The following is a 21154-nucleotide window of genomic DNA, read 5'->3' as shown; positions in this document are numbered from 1 at the left end:
TAGTTTTGCCCTGTTCTGCTTTGGTTGATTGCTTTCCTCTTTGGAAAATACATCATCCAGGCCCTTGCCCTTGGTCACACCAAATAGCTGCTGCAAACATGGCACAGCAGCAGATGTTTCCTTGCTATTGTCTGTTAGAGCCTGTGCTTTACTGTTGCCACAAGCAAGGAGACACATGTGTCTTGGCCTAAAGGCCTGGGTGAATTCTCCTTTTTCTCAGTCTATAAGTAGCACACATTAAATGCACATTAGAAAGGCTAACACATATGTTTTGAAATTTAGTCCAAAAATAACTAAATATCTGTGTGAAACACCTGCACGAGTTGACTCTGGGAATTATGGAAACTCTGGAGACCATAACAAGTGTGGCTACTTGTTATTTCACCCCAAGCATGGGTGTGTGTATAATTGCATGTGTACTGGGGGGATATTTAGGTTTTTGTGATAATATTTATATTCTCATGGTGATCATCATCTTTCTGTGAGCTTTTTGAGAGAGATAATGAGGACTCATTCAAGAAGCAAAGCATCCTTTTTCAGCTGCTGAACTGGTGTTTCAAAGTAATGTGGCTTCAAGAGCAGAGCATCTCTCTGCCTTGCTGGCTGCTGCTCTTGTTAAGGTACTGCAACATCTCCAAAATAAATAGGATCAAAATCCTATTAGAGAAACTCACAGTATTACCTGTCTTTAGTTATCTCCCTTTATTTATCTCTAAGATAAATAAAGCTCACTAGAGAATATTATCCCGAGGTCTGAAGTCTCAAGCTGTTGGGCTCTTTTTGCCTGAGAGTTCAATTTTGGTGGAGTGCCAAGGTAACGCAGGAACACAAGTGGAATGGTGGCAGTAAAAATGTAACTGACTGTACTAAGGAAAGAAAGATGTAAACTGCCCAGAGCTTTGGAAATACCCTAGAGCCTCTTAACTGGAGATTACAACTCCCAGAGGCAAACCTGGGAAACAGAACAGCACAAATCAAGACACAGTTCTCATATGGCTTGGTACAGCCAAGGTGCCTGCACACCATCTGAGTCTTCATCTGAGAGCAATACTGTCCAGAGGTTTAATGTGGTAAAAACTGGGGTGGTTTTGAAGCTGCTCTGTCCTGGATGCTGCAAACATGCACCCTCCCCTCACACAGGGACATCTCTAGCAGCTCACGGTCAGGAAGGAGCAATGTCTGCTCCTGGGACAATTACAGAGGTGCTTCACTTCATGGTTACCTGGATAAATGCTATCTCTGTAGCCCACAGCAGATAGGTTTTGCTCACTGTGTCAGCATTTTAGGATAAGATAATCAGTAATAAATAATTTCCTAACCAGGATTATTCCAAAGAACATTTATTACTGAGGAGCATGTATGTCTTCCTCTTGTTTTACATACTCTTAAACATTAATCTCAATTGTTCCTAGACTTTGTCATGATAGGGAAAGCCCCCATTACCAGTATGTTCACTTTATGGCTCCAAAATGGTCTAATTCCACGTGAAAAGATTTCACTGCTGAACAGCAGCTTCAAAGTACTTAAATACAAAGGCTGTGAAGTTTTGTTTGGTGCTAGCAGGAGGTGCCAGACTGGCAGCACTACACAGTCCCTGTGTGGAACTAGTGGAATAATATAGCTGTCATCCTCACTGTCACTTGCTGTCTTTGTATTGTGCTGGGTTTTATCTGTCAGAGTAAAAGCATGAGGATGTGCTGACCTCTGGAAGGAGACTGTGTACTGCTAGGACTCTGGTGCTGGTTGGCACTGGAGCACTGCTGACATCAGTGGGAGCTGAGCTACATGATAGCTTGACTTCAGCTAGAAGGTGTGCTCGGGGATTGCATGACTTTTACTTAAGCCTTTCACTGTGCAAGTAATTATTCCTGTTACTCATCTCTCTGGATTCTGATGCTACTGCAAAAAATCTGCTGCATGGTGCATTACATCCAAGATCTCCTTGTTTAAATTTGCCAGCTTAGGAGAATGACACAAACTTACATATTTGGTTAATTCTGAAGGTCATCTGGACTGTTTCTGCTAGCTGTAAGTTACACTGAAGGAGCATGAGATCAAATCAGGGTGTTAACATTCCTAAGCATCAAAAATCCTCTCTGCTTACCCCATCCATAACATTGCAGTGGGAGCAAAGTGCTGCTGCCGCATCTGCTCAGGGTTGGTGTCTGTAAATGGTGGTGATGTCCATAGCAATGCTCACAAGTTTAGAGGTATAGGTCTTCTACCCACTGAAACAGCCCATGGCTGGGACTGGGGAGTTGTCATGGAGGCCTTTCTCAAACTGCACTCTCTCGAGTTAGGGAAATAGTCTCTGTCTGAAAAGAGCAATGAGCTTCTGGAGATGATCTTTGTTGCAGCACAACCACCTCAAAACTGTGCTCATAGGTAATACCGTGCTATTCCTCACATTAGATGTGCATTTTCTAGGCTCTGCTCTGTTTCTTTTTTGATGATACTGTATGAAGCTGTTAATATCATTCAGATCAATGCACAAGTTACTAAACTGATTTAGCTTGATTTTTTTCCCTCTTCCTGATACTCTTTCTACAATTGCTTATTGTTAAAACCAATGATTATTCTTTCTGCCAATTAGTATTCACTCTCAGGAATTAGCCCTTGCATAGAAGAGAAAACCCATGGAATAACTGGTGTAAGTGCTTAGTAAGAAAGCATGGATGGCTAGAATTTACCTCCTGACCAGACCTCTGTAAAATCCATGTCTGTTCATGCAGCTAGAAGAGGGCTCCATAACCCATGGTAGTATCACATCTGCTTCTGTACTTGGTTGAGTCACTTGGTTACTGTGTCCCTGGAGAAAATGCTTGGGAGGGAAGCTGTGTCTCTCTTGTGGTGGTTGTTTTCAAGGGAAATTTAAGATTTACCAAGCTGTTAGCAGGGCTTATAAAAGCTGAATAGTCATAAAAGCTAATGTGTTCTGCCAAGAGGTTCTCTATTGAATGCAATCCCAGGAGAGTGTTTGCAGCAGGTGAGCTGGGTATCAGGAGAGAGGAGTATTTTAGATTTAAAAGTTGTGTCAACAAAGTATTAGTTTTTATCTTTTTTTGTCACCTCAGGTTTTCCTAAAACACTGTAACTGTTGTTTGTTTTGGATGTTGTAAGTACAGGCCTCTTGTGTGCATCTGCACTTTAACTTGACTTGAGGTAAAGGTGATTTGAGGGTTACCGGGTGAGACAGCACTGCTCATCCAACAATGGGGCAAAGTAGCAAAAGGGATGGTGGGGAGTACAGCAACTCTGCACTTCCCAGGGCATGCTTCCAGGTACTGTATGGCCAGGACAAGGGCTAGGATCCCTAGAGTCAGGTGAGCTCTGCAGTGACACGTGGGTGGGCAGGAGTTTGGCTGAAGAGCCAACAGCTCTGGGGGTCCTTGGAATTTGTTACTGACTCGGTTAGCAATGTTTGTTCAATAAAAGCTTCTGTTACTAACCCCACAACTTCTGCACCCTACAAGACATGTGGAGGAGGGAGTGCTGAACCCCTCTCATCGCCATTTCTCTGAGGGTCTCTTTCCTATTAAGCCCAGAAGCTCTGAAATCATTCCCTCTCCTTTTTTTTCATGCTTGTCTAACACTGTGCCTTGGAACACACAGAATTCAGTGGGAGGATTCCAGATGACTTTCAGTGGGAGGCATCAGGCCTGTTAATAACTGAAGATCTGACTCGATCAGTTCTTTATATGCAGATCATAATAAAAAGATGAGGGAGAAGAAGAAAGATGATAATTTTATAGCTGTTTTTCAGCTTCCATGCTGACAGGTGAGACAGCAGTGAAAACACAAACTGCCTTCATTTGTCCCATTTGTTCTCATCTGGCTTGTCACTGTACCCTGGGTAAGAAACTACACACTGCAAGTTCTTAGTTTTCAGGATGAAGGAATAAATGTTCTGGAGCATTGCTCATCTGATGTTACAAGAGGCTACTGAAACACTGGTCACCTGCTTCACCACATGCACAGCAAATAAAGGAGGAATTTTCACCCTGAATTTAGTTCCCTTTGTTGGTACCTTGGGAGGGAAATCTTTTGGTGATGCTGGCTCTCAGCAGCAACTTACTGCAGTAGGTTTTAGAAATGCGAAGAGAAGGGAGACCATGTAGTGGAAAGCAACATTGCCTTTGAGGCATAGAGAAGCACACACATGCTGGGTCTGATGGGGAAACATCTGGCTTTCAAAGCTGCTTGTTGAGTTCAGTGCTACTTACTGTAAGAAAGGGTAATCCACACAAAGAGCATGAAAGCAACTTTTCCAAAGCAATGTAAGCCTGCTGAAATCTCTAAGGTCAAGCAGGGGGAATTCTTATACAAGAAATCAATTGGTTTAGTTGGAATAAGCCTTGTTCCTATTCCCTTGCTTGGCCTTGCTCAGCTGTGGTTAAATGAGGAGAGTGGGTGATAATCATCTAATTATCTTGCTGTTGATGGGCTGTGGAGCAGGTGGGAGCCCTGACTTGTTCTCTTGCGGATGCCAGCTCCAGGGATGGGTTCAGCATTTGGAAAGAGATGTTCCACAATCTAAACCAAGTGCAATAAGATGGTGGTTCCATTGCTGGGTGTATCAGGAAAGGATTGGGAATAGTCATGTTTGCTCATCTCACCTGTGTTCCTGACTCAGACTGTCCCTCACAAGAGAGAGGAATTTTTCTCAGTAGTTATTTAGATGTATTAGGAAAGACTTCCTGGGAATAGGATGCAATTTTCAGACCAAAAAATCAGCTAGGTCAGCTTACAGCAGGGTCTTCAATTTGATGTGGGAGACCTGGCTTGGGGGAGGCTGATGCTCCATGCTGCTGCCCTATATCTACCAGTGTCACCACAGCTTATCCCAGCTCTTCTGGGATCTTTTGGCCTCAGAGTTCTTGGATTTTATGCCATGCCACAACCAAGGCAAATTTAAAACTGTGTATGTGTAATCCAGCAATGAATATGATCTTTCTAAGCTACAGGTTCACCTTGGTGTTTAGCTCTCTACTACACTTTAGGTTAAAGCATTGATTAATCCAGACATCAGATAAAAGATAAGAGTTTATTTAGGATTGAACATTCATTTGTAAATTGAATATGTTACTTATTTTCCAAAGCCCATGACATACTGGCTTTGTTACAGATGTATCCAGAGCACCTGAAAAAGTACTGACCTTTAGTTAGCGAAGACACTGTTCCCATATTACTTTATTATTTGACATTTCCTAACTTTCTACAGCCACTTAACTCCATTAAAAGTATTTCAAGGTCTGTATCTCGTTCCTAACTTTTCCATTAACCTCTTCCCATCAGCCCTAATAAATTACTACCGAGTATCCTACAGATAAGGTATTTTCATGTCTGCTGTAATGATCTCAGATGTTCAGTTGTCATATAGGAAATGCTGCATTTTGTCTCCCTCATGTCTGTAGCACAATAGCCTTGTATTGTGTTAGGAAAAGCAGCATTAAATTTTCTAGGCAATACCTAAAGCGGCATAAGTGGATGTGGGTTTTTTTTCACATGGGAGAAATAAAGTCACCTAAACAAATATATTAATTTTGTGTGGGTTCCTGTATGCTTTTCCCTGTGAATAACTGACAGTTCTGACTAGGGAGACCCTCCACAGTTTGCATCAGTTTATTGGTGTCATTACATTGATTTCAAGGGCATTAGATTCAGTCCTGGCTTTCACATCTGCTTGAGTCACTGAATAGTACCAAGTTTTACTTTACTCAGAGCATAAGACAAAACAGAATCCATCACAAAAGTTGGGAATAAAGCACACACAAACACCAGTGCTTTCTCCTTCAGCTTTGCTACCATGTAACGTGCCTTGGGTGCAGGAGACATTAAAGCATCTACCATAGCATCCACAACTTCATTGCCCTTAGTGCTTCCGTCATTCAGAATGCTGTTGAAAAAGTTTGCTCGCTCTTGAACATACTCCTTATTGTAAACTGTCTTTTCCTCTTCACTGAGTTCATTCCAGATCTCTTCGGCACTGAGTGGTGGCTGGATCTTTGTGAAGCGTGCATAATTTCCTGGCTGAATAACACAGACCTAAAAGCAACATGTAAAACTTATCAAGATGCAATCAGTCATCCTGAATCCAATTAAATACTACAGTCAGTAAAACAGATCAAAAGCTTTCTGTGAAATGTTTAAGGTTGCAGAGATGCTTTATTCTGACTTCCTTGTTTCGCTCTGATTTAATGTTCTTGTTGTGACTACTCAGCATATCTTCACTGAATACTGTTGTGCATCTTTGATTTTTATAGAATGCTTAATGATGTAAATGTTTTGACAATACTGATACAAAGCATTTCAGTATGACTTTGATGTCTCCAAAGTGGAATATTTAGGGGGTTTTCACTCACTGGTGGATCTTGCAATTGGTAATTTTTTACCTGATTTTAGGACAAAAGGAGATGTCAAAGAAAATTAGAAGGTCCTGGAGAAAGAAGTGCTGTTTTCCCATGTATGTCTAGTTAAAAGTAAAATAGGCCACGTCAGCCAAGCACAGAGGGGACAAAAGGTCCTGGTCTGACTCTCACTAGAATTATTAGCTCATTTCCATAGCTTTCTGTGCATGTGGATTTAAATGGAAAGCACACACATCCTTTGCTGCTCTGCCTGTTTTTCTTTGTGTGTGTTGCTGCTGATGCTCTGCTAACTTTTGAGGCTTCTGAGTGATGTCAGAGCACACTGAGCACTCAGAGTGTGTATACCTGTCCTCAGCAGCAGGCTTGTTCAAACTGTTTGTAGCTATGCAACATTAAACACTCTGTGGCATTTAGCTGACCTGATTTCTAAAGACTACAACACAAGGTGAGGAAAAATGGTGCTGAGCCATGTAGGATACTTGAGGGTCTGACAGGCATCCTCTGGGAAGTCTGCAGAGCTACAGAACTGTTATGTCTCTCATCTGCCACCCAGCCCATTTACTAGAAGCTACAGTGTGTGTTGGTGATGGGATATACCTGTCTCAGCCTACATGGCAGTTGGTGTGCTGCATACCAGAAGGGTTCAGGTGTGGGAGAAGGAAGAGTTGTGAATCGGCAGAAGCAGTGGGCATAGCTGGAGCAGCTTATGCCTCAAGTTTGTCACAGGACATCTTTGGGAGCCCCCCTTGCTATTAGCCAAACTAATGCCAATAATAAACTTCCCACATTTATTTTAGACAAAGGGGTTTGGAAAACTTCATGTTTTGGAGTTTTTTGGAGTTGGCTTGGAGATAAAGAAGAGATGCTACTTTTCTTGCCTTCCTTGGTTTTCTGTAGCCTTTCTAATGGAAGACACATACTTTCCTGCAGGCAGCCAGCTTGCCTGGCCATAGTTCAGTGGGACAGAGCCATAGCTCTGTTCCTTGCCACCTCTGGGTGACTTTCTATGGAAAGGACAAAGGGAACAACAGAGCAGGGGAGATAAGCACAGGGAACAGGGACCCTCTGTTCTGCAGGCTCTCTGCAGGGTAGGTGTTTAGGAAAATGCCAGCCAGTGTCTTGCATACAGTGAGAAACAGAATCATGGATACTCTGGAATGTCTGTGAGCCTGGCTCACTGCATTGTGTACTGGAGCTATTCCTGGGCTGGGGAACTGTAAAATCCTAAACGACCAGAGTAGCTTACCTGTTAAACTAAGCTCTTCCATGCATTTGAGATTATCCTCAGCTAATCAGTTGGAATCTTCGTCATGCCGTGTGGTATTAGGATATGTAAAAGCACTTGCATTTTATAGCATTTTATATTTATCCAAGAGGGGTAGTTAATAGCTGCATAGCTGTAATTTCTTCCAACACAAATCTTATGAACAGTGTTGTAAATCTGTGTACATAAAGAGTACACCAATGTAAATCCTCCAGGGAAGACTCTGTGTGTGTTTGAGAAGAGCGTTTCAGCAGTGGAGTGACTCCAAGGAAAGAGCCTAACAAAGCTACTTAGTGATCTAAGTTTCAGGTTTGACTATCATCATTGCTTAGACAGGGCACTAAGAGCACTATTAGAGCCTCTTAGACTAAGAGAATAAAAACATAATTACTCTGCATGATACTGCCTTTTGCAGTGCTGCTGTTCCCACAAAAAGGAAGGATCTTTTAAGCACTAATTTTGTGAGAGAAGAAAGAAGCCCTCTGGTAGGTGACAAATCTTCCTTTTCACTGCACAGAGCTCAATGTCTGTCTGGGCTCTCTTCTCCCAGAGCCACCCCAGAGAAAGTTTCATTACTTGGACTGTTAGGAGCTCTTCACAGGCCATGGCACTGCTCAGGCAGGCTCATCTCAGGTTTATCCACTGTAGAGGATGTGGAGGAAGGGTGGAAGTGGCAGTGTTGGCACAAAGACATACTACCCCACAGCTTCTCAGAACTGCAAACATCACCTAGGTGTGCTTTTCTCAGTGATTTCCAGCCAACTGATCAGCCACAGAGAAACCACCTCCTTCCAAGGGGAAGCTGCATCCACAATTCAACTCCAATTTTATCTTTGTCAGTTTGTGCATGGAGCTTACTTTGCACAAGAGTAGATGTTATTTTGCATATGCTGCTTGTTCCCTTGGCTAAAATTTCCACCCTGGGCTGGTCTTGGCTGGGATAAAGTTAATATTGTTGACAGTAGATGGTATGGGGCTGTGTCTTGGATTTAAGCTGGAAGCAGTGTTGGTAACACAGAGATGTTTTAGTTACTGCTGAGCAGTGCTTACACACAGCCAAGGCCTGTTCTGCCTCTCACCCATTTCACCTGTGAACAGGCTGGGGGTGCACAAGGAGTTGGGAGGAGACACGGATGGGACAGCTGATCCCAACTGACACAACGGATACCCCAGACCATACAGCATCATGCTCAGCATATAGAGCTGGGGAAGGAGAAGGAAGAGAGGGGACATTGGTAGTGATGGTGTTTGTCTTCCCTAGTCACTGTTACTTGTGATGGAGCCCTGCTGTTCTGGGGGTGGCTGAACACCTGCCTGCCCATGGAAGTGGTGAATGAATTCCTTGCTTTGCTTTGCTGGTTTGTGCAGCTTTTGCTTTACCTGTTAAACTGTCTTGATCTCAACCAATGAGTTTTCTCCCTCTCACTCTTCTGATTCTCTCCCCCATCATGCTGGGGGGGAATGAATGAGCATCTGGGTGGTGCTTAGTTGCTGTATGGGGTTAAATCACAACACACCCTCACATCATTGTCTAGTGTTCTTCGTGCAAGTTGCCTCCTTTCCCCATAAAAAGATGTGGTTTAGCTCTCTAGAAAAATTTCAGGAGTAAAACATCTCTCTTTCTCATGCAAAAATCAATGTTAGAAAGAGCAGGGAGTTTCACACATTAGCTACTCACTACATCACTTACCTGGACACCAAACTTCTTCATTTCCAGTCTTAGAGCATCACAAAATTTTTCAATAGCTGCCTTGGTCATAGCATAAATGCCATTTCCCAATGTAAAATAGGCATTAATGCTGGACATGAAAACAATACGTCCTGGAAAGAAAATAGTGCAAATAACTTCACTCTCAGTCTCAAACATAGAATTGCTGCTCTAACCTGAGTCTTCTGAGCTGCTGATAACGTGATAATTAGCATGATGTTCCTTTCCAGCCCTAACTGTTCTATGATTCTATGCTGGTTTACTACATAATAGGCCAAAGCTGAGCCATGTAAGTGTGCAGTGCCCATACAAAAGGGCACTCAGCTGTTAAGCAAAGAACTTCACACAAAAATCTTTCTTCCATCTCTTGAAAGATGCTGGACTGGATAAAGCATATCACATCCCCTATGCTGCTTATTCCTTCTGAGTCTGAGAAAGGATGAAAATGATGGAAAAAAGCAGTTCCCTAAAAGCTTGAGACTGAAAAATAGTAATAAAAGTCTATGCTAGTGATAGACTGCAGAGAGGAGGAGCAGATGGTTTTTCCTGCAGTGGATATATGACTGTTAACACAATTTTCTGCACTAATGATATCTGCACTGAGACCTGGCTTACAACTGTGCATAGAAAGTCAAAACCAGACTGTACAGGGATAAGCTTCACCAGATAAAGGTGACTTGACAAAATCTGTGCAGCCTCACACTGCCTTGATATCATTTCACTGATCTGTGCTGCTTTTTCCTCCTTTATAAGTCTTGCCAACTACAGGCATGCCTTGTATCAGGGATTTTTGATTTGAGGCACTGGGTTGTGGTTCTTTTCTACTGTTTACTTGTAAACTTCTACCAGTCATACTATGGAGTGAGAAATGTGTGAATGTGGATATATCAATACCAGAGGTGAGAGAGGAGATGGCCTCATTGCCAGCAATACAGAGAACATAGTTGCAGTCCTATTGCTGCCACAATTGGTGGCAGTTGGTGCAAATGGTTTAGGCTTATGGGGTGTCAAAAGGGTATCGTGGGAATGCAGTGAAATCTGTAATTCTGAATAAGGTCCCCTGCCTTCCTACGCAGTGTCTAGAATATATCTTGTATACAACAACAGGAAAACCACAACCAGCTTGCTGATCAAGATGCTACATCAGCTGGCCTGGCCAGATGGAAAAGTTGTGGAAACGTTGCTCCTTTCAGAGTAGGACACTTAAGTTCTGTGCTGGAGAGCAGCACCTCCCTTTACAAGTAATAATCTGGAAGTGCTTCTGGGAGCAGGTGCTCATCCTAAAATGGCAATAAATCCTTCCTTCAGAACCCATCTTGTCCTTCAGAGGCCCTCGGGTAGGATGACCTCTGCCTCCTTTCTCCACGTTCTCCAGTATCTAAGTGATTTGGTACATGCACCCTGGATGTGGGACACATCATTTAACTTCTCTCTTTGCCTAAGGTTACCGAAACCTGACTTTTCCAGGAGATTGCTTTAATATCCATAATTCAAGCTTTTCATTTGGAAAGGTCACTTGCTGCCCCCAAAAACATGAGCTTTAGCTACCCTCGCTGTTCCTGCAAGGAAGGAGACAGGAAACCTAGAATTCTTCCTAGAAGTGCCCTGGGCTCCTCTCCTACATAGATGGGACCTGAAAATGGAGTGTGGGCAGTTAATAAAGGCAGCATCGACAGCCAGGAGTGAGATGCAGAGTGCTCCTCTGAGCTAAGGTACTATATATGCACAGCCATCCAGACCCAAATCTAAAAGTTTATGCACGTGCTTAACATCAAACACACATTTAATCCCTTTCACTTCAAAGTAACCCCTTGCAATTCAGTAAGTCAGACAAATGCCTCTGGTGGATAAGCACCAGAGAGTTTTAGCAGTAAGTAGGACATCACAGAAAGAAAAGTGGCATGTTTCCATGTAACAGGCACATAACACATGCACTGGGTACATGCAATAGCACATTCTTTTACAAAACCAAATCCAACTTGCAATATTTAAAGGTTTCTTTTTTCTTGCATCAGAGTATTATAGACCAAAGGCAACCAAGCAGAAAGAAGCAGAGAAGACAGAAAGGGGATGCTTTTATCTTACCAGCATTTTGTGTAACAGTGGCATGTGGGGCTTCCAGGTGCAACATAGCCCTTACTTTAGTTGATGCTGTGTATGCACAGAACAGATCCTCACCTTTAAAGGGCTTACAACTTAAATAGACAAGCTTAGCAAAAGAGGGAGAAAGGAAGAACGTATCTTTCTTTCCCAGATACAGACAGGGACAAGTAGGGAACAAACTGCAAAGTAATTGAGACATGCTGCAGTGCTGTAGAGGGCTTTTTGAGCCATTTCTTCTCAGAAGAAAGGATAAAGCCCACACATGCGGAGTACCATGCAAATGCAGTTATCCCATTGGATACCCACATGGCTCTGTACTTGAAGTTTCCTGCCCAAGGTCATAAAGAGGATTTCGCTAGGCCTGGAACTGGAGACTGGATGTCATCTTTCTTCTCCTAATTGCCAAACAGTAAAAATAGTAAAGCCTAAATAACACAGTTGAGCAGGAGTTTATGGGTTCTTTGTGTTTTCTGCTTACAAAGTCTTGCCTGAGCTTAATGATTTATTGTGAGCATTTTTTCCTCTCTTTTCTTAGTCAAGCACTGAGGTAATTCACTATTAGTAAGTATTTTTTCTATGTATTTTAAAGACAGGCTCTTTAAGGGTACTTTTCCCCCCTTACAACTTGACCTTCTTTTCAGGATCAAGGATCAGGATTTCCTTTTCAGGCCACACAGAAGGAGCCTGTCATTTCAGTTCAATGAGACACAATTAAAGCTTTTTTTATAGATGCTACATTTACCCTGATTATAGTAAGCTAATTATTCTACAACTCTAAATAACAGTGGATTAGCTTTACCCTTGTATTTCCTTAGAAGGGGAAGAAACTCCAGCGTTGTCCTGATGCTCCCAAGGAGATTCACATCTGCAACTCTTTCATACTTCTCCATAGGCAGCCACCCAGTCTCACCAAATGTTGAGATTCCTGCATTGTTGACCAGCCCCCAGAAGCCTATGGAAGAGAAAAGGCTCAACAAACATCTTTCACTGCAAAACAACCACCATTTGGTGACAAAACAGAGATTTGGACCCATGGAAATAACTTTTTAGTTGTGTTATCTTTTCATCTTTTCTAATTGCTGGCATGTTTTGTTTCATGAGGGAATGCAATTGTGGTCATTATCTGGACTATATAAGCCTCAGTGCTATTTAATAATCACTCATTTTTAGTCATCTTAAGTTATTTATGAATAACATGATCTGGGAGACTACATCTTACTGCCAATGCAATGTATCATGATATTTTAATTACTTTAATCCCACTGTGTGCTATGAGAAGTTTTGTGGAAATTATATTAAGCAGTATAAAGGCTAAGGGGTAATATTTTCAAAGTGCCTGACTAATTTAGGAGACTAAGTCTGGGAGCCTTTTCCAGGATTTGAGCTTTGATTCCTTCTGGAATAAGCCACAGTCAGGTACATGGGTGCAGCACTGGGTAAAGGAGCCAAGTAAGGCCAGTGGCTATGGTATTTTCTTCTTACTTTGTACTCTTGAAAAACATTATTCCCCATACAAGAATGGTGCTAAGGAGCCCAGATCCCTGAAATGCAGTCATATTCCAGTGTTTACAAGCAGAAATTTATTGTTAGCAAAGCTTGTTGTGACACAGGTCTCTGACACAAAGTACAAGCCCTTTAGCCCACAGGCACAGAACGTTTCATGTGAGCCCTGCTCAGTGTTAATAACCTCCACTGCTTTCTTGTTGGAGTGTGGGATACATGTCAGTTTGGAGCTGACATGCTGACTACATGCTCATGAAGCCAGGCTGATTTGTCCTTGCCTTCATAGCACCCATCTGTAGATGTACAGTAAAGCAGTGAGGGACATGGCACTTTTGAAAACACCTTGTTTTCTGCCCACAAATCCTGACTGCTACTATTTGTAGGGTGACCAGTGGTGTAACTAAGAGTACACAGGGTAGCCTGACTGGCATGAAATAGCTGTTTGCAACCTTCTTCTGCCAGCCTTGACAATTGTGCTTATGCTCCTTTTTCAAGAATTGTTGAATGTATCTGAGGCAAATTAGTGCTTTCTCATACCTTCCTTCATACCTACCTACAGGGGAGATTTAGGTTGGATATAAGGAAGAAATTCTTGATTGTGAGGGTGGTGAAGCGCTGGAATAGGCTGCCCAAGGAAGCTGTGAGTGCTCCATCCCTGGCAGTGTTCAAGGCCAGGTTGGATGGGGCTTGGAGCAACCTGGTCTAGTGGAAAGTGTCCCTGCCTGTGGCAGGGGGCTGGAACTGCATGATCTTAAGGTCCTTTCCAACTCAAAACATTCTGTGATTCTACAGGATCTACTCTGCTTAATCCTGGAACCCAGGTTTCCTTCCTTCCTTCCCTCCTTCCTTCCTCTGGACACAGAGTCTGGGGCATGGGTGTGATACCAACCCAACTGTATACTCCTGTGCCTCTGTAGCAAAGAGATTCATGGAAGACCTTTGGTCACTCTGGTGAAGGTGCTACAGAAACCCTTGGGCTGAACCCTTCTTTCTGTAACAAAGCTACTGGGATGGTTTCATGGTGTCTTGTCCTTCCAGAGCCCCACCAAGAACTGCAAACACCAGATATCATTCACAATGGTTAAAGCTCCAACAGCAATCTTTAGAATTAGTTTGTAAAGCAGAGCTTTGTAAGCTTTCCTAACATACACATACTACTTATGAGGCTGATGATTAAACAGGGAAAGAAACTGAATTCTTCCAGTGAATGTCTCATATGCAGAGAAGAACACTCAAGATCAGGAATTTAACATACAGAACTTGGATAACTGTGTCTTCCAAAGAGAATAAATTATTATTCAGTGGTCTGTCACACAGCAATCCTTGGCACTGCACCTCTCTTGTAACTTCAGATATAGGCTGACCACTGTCCTAGCAATGCAGGAGTTTCCTATGTACTCACCTCTTTTCCACTGTCCCGGATATTAGCAGACAGAGGAGAGGAAATGGACCAAAAAATTAGCTGCTGGAACTGGGTATCCTGGACTTTCTTCTTCCCCCTGCCATTGCCCTGTTGTTCCAGGACTTTCCATGTTCTCTGGCTTTATTTCTCCTTCTTTAATGGAACCAGCCCAATGGGACTGACCTCCCAGGAAAATGCTTCAAGATCAGTAGATTACAGTCCTCTGTGAAAGCTAGTATCAGTACTTACACATGATCTGATCTGCAGATGAACTATTTTCTACTTACAGCTGGAGGTCTCTGTACTCAGGCTTATTTTCACCTAAGCTAACACAACACAAACTAAAGCCTGGCACCACTGTCAAAGCTGTTCCCTCACCTTCTCAGCTTCACCTTTGCTAATAAAAACAGTCATTTTGCTTCTGCCACTACATCCTGCACAGCACAGTGAGAACACTTGCTCCACACACCCCTGAATTCATTAGGGCTCCACAAATCCAGCCATTAAACTTTAGACAATTGATTTTCTTCTTTGTTTTCTAAACTGTAGAACAGAGAATTGAGCGTGCAAGACTTAAGTTTGCTTTCCAGGCATTTGCCTCATGCACTTCAAAGCTCCATGTGGTTAGTGGTGAGGGCAACCTGTGTGTATAAAAAGGCAGAGTTCACAGACTAATTGCTCCTTCTTTCTTTGCAGTGGCCAAATCAAAAGTGACGAGGAGCAAAGGTGGCTTGAGTTAAACTGGAACAGGCGTTTCTGAGGAGAAGATTAAGTAAAACATAAGAGATTTTGCTCAGAGTCAGCTCAAAACCTTCTGATTGTCCTCAAGCGAAACCTATTGTTTCTTAGAACATTTCTGGCATTCCCGAATGGGAAATGTCCTGATATTTTCCAAATATTTTCCTGCAGTTTTGTTAATTTGAATCAATTTGCAGAATTCTACCCAAATAACAAACAACATTATTCCTGTATGCCACTTTTCTGGAAAACTTCCTTCCTCCTGAGAAACAACCTGCCCAGATGTGTACTCAGGGTTCTTGAACCTGCTTTGGTCTTCCCTTTTTTTGTGGTAAAACTTAATGCTATAAATGTGCATACAAAATACATCATATATTTGCTAAGACAGTTCAGGTAATCTGGGAAATACAGTCCTCAGGTGGAAATCAAGAAGGAAAAGGCACAAGTAAGAATCAAACAGCTGAAGGAGAGAAGAAACATTGCATTTCCTCAGTGCCCATGCACAGACACATGAAGATAAAGCAGCTGATATTTGACCTGGAAGGTCAAGCACAGTTTAGGAAGAGGGGTGTTAGACTATGTCACAGCAGGCAGGGGATAAATAAATGGGGAAGCAGAACTGGATATCAAAGAGATTTTCACTGATCTCTGTCCTGGGAAAATGGATCCTGAGGACAAAGATTAAAAGATATAGCCAGGGATATAAAGAATCACCTTAGGAGTCCTAACTTAAAATTAGCAAGGCTTTCAGAAGACCAGTAGCTCTCACATAACCTTCCAGATAGTTTCTATTTCAAGACATGTTGACAAAAAGGCACAAATTCAAAGCCCTTTTTTAGGCCAAAAAGATGCCTGTTGTTTTTCCTGAAACTCTTAAAAGTTGTCTTCCTATGCAAGTCAATCAAGCTGTGTGCTTGCAAAGCCTTTTGGGATCAGGCCTTTTCTATGTAGGTGGCTACACACAGATAATACCTGAATTTGGCCAGATTTCCTGAACTCTAATATGTATTCTTGGTATCACTGATCTTTGGAGTTTCTCATCTAAATCTGAGCCCATGCAAAAATGACAGGCTCTTTCCTGAGAGATCCCAGTCCAATACTAAAGAACGTAGCCAAAGGAAGGAGAATGTGATTTGCCACATTCCTACAGAAGAATGAAGAGAGGCAGCAGAACAGTCTGTTGGTAGCAATGCAGGGTGTCCATGGTAGCAGGCCAGCTGAGACTCCTGAAATTGAGATACATACATTCATGACTCACCATCCTTTGCCTGGAATGTTTTGCTGTGGTTGTCTTCATTGCAATGATGAGTCTATTTGTATAGGAAGTCTGGGCTAAAATATGGTAGCATGAGCCTCCTGGGTGGATTCTGTGAATAGGAAATTCTAAGCTGAGGAGAGTACTTAATAGCCTTGGAGTAGGAGGTAGGATTATAACTAACAACCCTCCCTTGCAGCTAGCTCCATGTCACCTATTCACAACAGGCAAGAAAAGGAAGAAAAATTCATGTTTTAAACAAGAAAAAGAAGAGAAGAAAGAAAAACACTGAGGTTTGCTGTAAAGCCTGAGAGAGTTGCAAATCAACATGCTCCAAAGTCCCAGTCTACTTCACATTGGTTTTAATGTGCAAGTGCAATAAATTTCTTCTTTCTAAGCAAGAAAGGACTCTAAATATTTTAGAAAGTTATCTTATTGGCATCATCTTATGGCACACAGGCCATAAGAACAAATAAAGGCATCAGAGCCAGGACATTTTAATGGAGGAACAGTTAGTTAGCACTAGAGAGTGAGATGCCTGTCATGGAAATTGATTTGCTCTTCTTTTCAGATTGACATAATTTCACAGTCTAGAATAGGACAAATACTTCCAAGGAAATTACCTATGGAGTGGCAGAATATCCAGCTAGGTGTGCTACCAGTAGTTTGTATTTCTACTCTTGCATAACAGAGGAAGAAGACAAGGTAGAGCTTGGGTGTTATCTCATGGGTGCAGCATAACTAGAAGGTGAATATATGTGTCCAGTGGAGTCCACAATTAGGTGTTTGGGTTCTTCCTCAGACTCTAGGCAAAAAATACAGGCTTTACAGTGCAGAACTGTAGCCTCTTCAATGTTTGTCTTGGCTTGAAGCAACTAAAATCTGCTGAAAAATAAGATTCATGAGGGACTTGAGCTCTATGCACCTCTGTTCATTGCCAGCTGCTTGTCTGGAGAGCCCTGGGATGTGGATGGAACACTTTTCAGGATGGAGACTCTCTTCCTTTGTCCACATATGAGGTCTAGAACAAGAGTATGTGATGCTGACAGTAGGGATCAAGATGCTTTAAGGAAATAAAAGCAGAAACAAAAGCATTCTGCAGGTTTGAAAAGAGGAATATAGTGTATACAGACATAATAAATGTGAGAAAACATGCTTTTTTCTTCAACTGCAAGAAAAGATTTCAGATAAAAGACATTATTTTGGCTTATCAGTCATGATGACTTGAGATGACTTGGAAGAAAAAGCCATGCTTGTCTGAGATGCACAGACCATGGTAAGGATGATACTCTGATAGTAAAGAACAACAATTTAATCTTTCCCAGGATTTACTCTGAGCTATTTAAACACAACATGCAAAAGTAAGCATTGTTTAACTGCTTCCTCTCTGTTTTGGTGCATCTTCTGAAGCTGAATTTGGAATCCATAGCCTTTGCACAGTTACCATTAAACCTGGAGATAGCTGAAGTGGTTTCCTGGTTTCCTTGTTACTATTTTGAGAACTATATGGAAGTGTTTTAGTGTCCTGAATCTGTAAGTCCAGCACATGATGGTACCTGAGTGAAACTGTCACTATGGAGAGCTCCTTCACTGATGGGACATCAAGGCACCTCTCTGCTGCCCACCCTTTGGGAACCTCAAATGTTCTGTGCAGTCACATAGTTCTCTCATCTCATAGCTACTTTAAGAACATAAATGCAATTACAAATGGTTCCAAATTCTCTTTCATTTAAATTTCATTTAAAAGAGTCTTCATCTGAAATGCAAACCACCCACAATTCCTGTCTTTAAAAACTGAAATGGTTAACATGAGCGCCAACCTTCAGCTGAATCATGAAATTGAAACTGGTTTATAAAGTTAAAATACCAAAGCAAACACCACATCTATTTTCAGAGGTGCCAAGAAGGAGCACCCCTACTGAAGTCTTTTGCTTAAAGACTCTACATAAGTGGAGTATCCTCACAGTCACTTTACATTTAAGATAAAAATATTTATGCCCCTGTATTTTATAAGTTATGAAGAAGACTTGTGCCATTTACTCCATTAATATCTGACATTAAAATAACTCCTTTGCTTCTTCCTGCTTAATAAGCTTAGGAGGAAGATTACTTCATAGAATCCTAGAATGGTTTGGGTTGGAAGGGACCTTAAAGCTCATCCAGTTCCAATCCCTGCAATGGGCAGGGACACCTTCCACTGGAGGAGGTTGCTCCAAGCTCCATCCAACCTGTACCTTGAACACTGCCAGGGAGGGGACAACCACAGCTTCTCTGGGCACCCTGTGCCAGTGCTTCAACACCCTCACAGGGAAGAGCTTCTGCCTAAGAGCTCATCTCAGTCTCCCCTCTGTCAGGTTAAAGCCATTCCCCCTTGTCCTGCCCCTACAGGCCCTTGTAAAAAGCCCCATCCCAGATTTCTTGTAGGCCCCCTTCAGGTATTGGGAGACTTTTATAAAGTCTCACAGGAACCTTCTCGAGGCTGAACAAACAAAACTGTCTCAGCCTGTCTCTAGAGCAGACACACTCCAGCCCTTGGAGCATCTCTATGGCCTCCTCTGGACTTGCTCAAGCAGGTCCACGTCCCTTGTGTTAGAAGCCCCAGAACTGAGCACTGTACTACAAGTGGGGTCTCATGAGAGCGGAGTAGAAGGGAAGAATCACCTCCATCAGCCTGCTGGTCACACTCCTTTTGATGCAGCCCAGCATACAGTTGGCTTTCTGGGCTGCCAAGTGCACACTGCCAGCTTGTGATGAGGTTTTCATCAGCCAACACCCCCAAGACTTTCTGCTGTTATTACTTGATAACTGTGAGTTGACCCAAAAGGCATATATGCTGTCTGGATCTGTAAAATTTGGTGTTCTTTTCTGCCTTTGCAGAGTGCCCTCATGATGCTGCAGCAGAACCTCTGACAACAGTGGGAAAAGGTTTCAAACAGTGTGTGCTCTGGCTGCACAGGCCCAGCCCTGCAGCAGGGGCTGGCAGTCCAGGGAAATCACCAAATCACCCTGCATACGTTGTGTCCATGCAGTGTTTCAGACCCAGTTGTGCTCAAGAGTCTTTCCTGGACCTTCTGAGCAGGCCCTGATTGTGTGATTTGTCTTGGTCTGTAGGTCTGTCCACATGCCTATAGGCAACAAGGACTACCAGCAGGTCAGTGCTGAACTGTGGACTCGAGAGTCTACATGACAGCATGAACATGAGCATTACATAAACTGCCAGAATTACAAGATAAGTGATCTGTAACCCAGAATTTCAGGGAACCTGGTCCTCATCGAGCCTCTAAGAGCTTTCATGAGCCCTCTGCATTGTCTCTGCACTTGGGAAAGAGCCCAAAGACACTGCCTCTTAATCAGATAAGGTCAAGATCAACCATAAATACATGCACTTGATGAGCAGCACCAAGGCTTTTTCATACTTGTTTCATCCCCTTCCCAACATGCTGATGAACCAGGCAGGCAGAGGTCTTGCATTCCATTATTGTTCCACATGCTTTATTCTCTTCTTGTTTTCCCTGTGTCTATACAGAAAGTGTCTGTATTTCTGAAGGAACCTTACTTCCAAGCCTGGTTAAGTGCTCTATTCCAAGTGCATACTCCAGCATCACACTGGGTGGCTCTCGCCCTGTAGTCAAAGGGGGAAAGAGGTAACTAGCCCATGTCCTGCTGTGTGTCATGTGTTCTGAGTGGATAACCCAAGATTTCAGTTGTCTACAGTTATTTCACAAGTTAAGGTCTATCCCTTCCCCTGGGTGTATACTCTCTATAGGGTGTATAATGGGACAGGTTTCCTTTTAAGTGACCCTTTGAAGGACCAGCTTGACAAACTCCAGTTGTACCAATAGCAGCTGGTTTGGTGTGGCACAACAGCTTCCATCTCTGCATTTCCTTTATTATTCACAAATCATGCCCTGCAATACTTCAACTTCCCACCGCCTCCAGTGCGTGCTCTTTGCTTTGCCTGCCGTTCCTCCTGTCGGATACCTGTAGAGGGCTTCAGGGACCCCACATTCGGTCATTTCCTCATTCATTTCCACTGTAGAGAACTATGAATGAGCCCCGTTTGTGCCACTCAGCCAAGCACCAGCGCGGTTTAAATGCAAACCACTGTAGTTACCCTCCCTGTCCGCCGCCCCTTCAGCCCCACCGCCCCGAGGGGTGGGTTTGGGGTCTCCGCGCCGCCGGTGCTCACCTCGCTCGGGCAGGTGGCTGAGCACCAGCTCCTTGGCGGCCAGCACATCGCGGGCGCTGGTGACATCGAGCTGCAGGACGTGCAGGCGGCCGCTGCCGCCGGCCTCCCTCTGCAGCCGCTGCGCCCCGTCACCGCCGGGGCACAGGCAGCCGGCGAACACGGTGAAGCCGAGGCGATGGAGGCGCAGCGCCAGGAAGTGCCCGAAGCCGCTGTCGCAGCCGGTGATGAGCACGGCCCTACCGGGCGGCTCCAGCCGCACCGCTCCGAGCCGCCGCATCCGCGGCAGCAGCAGCAGGAGGAGGAGGAGGAAGAGGAGGACGAGAGGGACCGCGGCGCACATGGCGCCCGCGCCGCTGCTGCCCTGTGTGAATGGAGGGAGCCCGAGGGAGCATCCCGGCATCCGGACATCCCAACACCTCCTCCCAGGGCAGCGGCGGCCGCACGCACCGCCCTCGCCCCGCCCGTGTCCGGCCCCGCCGAGCGGCCGCGGTGAAGGGCGCTCCCCACTGCATCGCTGCGGCTCCGCGGTCAGCCTTGTGCTCATGGGTACCCTGTCTTAAATACCTCCTGTATCTGGCCGTGATAGAGGGGTTTCAGTGTTGGTGGTGCCCTGCTGCCCTAGCA

The 21154-nt window shown here is 43.7% G+C and overlaps 1 protein-coding gene across 1 annotated transcript; it reads right to left on the bottom strand.

The window, feature by feature from the left end:
• Positions 1-5099: 5099 nt before the first annotated feature.
• Positions 5100-20888, bottom strand: LOC106023297 (D-beta-hydroxybutyrate dehydrogenase, mitochondrial-like). Its single transcript, XM_031047551.2, has 4 exons — positions 20531-20888; positions 12243-12395; positions 9323-9453; positions 5100-6045 (listed from the first exon to the last, which is right to left on the bottom strand). The coding sequence occupies exons 1-4, from the start codon at positions 20868-20870 to the stop codon at positions 5689-5691; spliced, it is 981 nt and encodes a 326-aa protein (XP_030903411.2). The 5' UTR covers positions 20871-20888; the 3' UTR covers positions 5100-5688.
• Positions 20889-21154: the final 266 nt, after the last annotated feature.

Source organism: Melopsittacus undulatus, chromosome 3, assembly GCF_012275295.1.
Source record: "Melopsittacus undulatus isolate bMelUnd1 chromosome 3, bMelUnd1.mat.Z, whole genome shotgun sequence".
NCBI classification, from domain to species: domain Eukaryota; kingdom Metazoa; phylum Chordata; class Aves; order Psittaciformes; family Psittaculidae; genus Melopsittacus; species Melopsittacus undulatus.
Note: the sequence above shows the minus strand (reverse complement) of the source record. Positions and strands in the feature narration are given on the sequence as shown.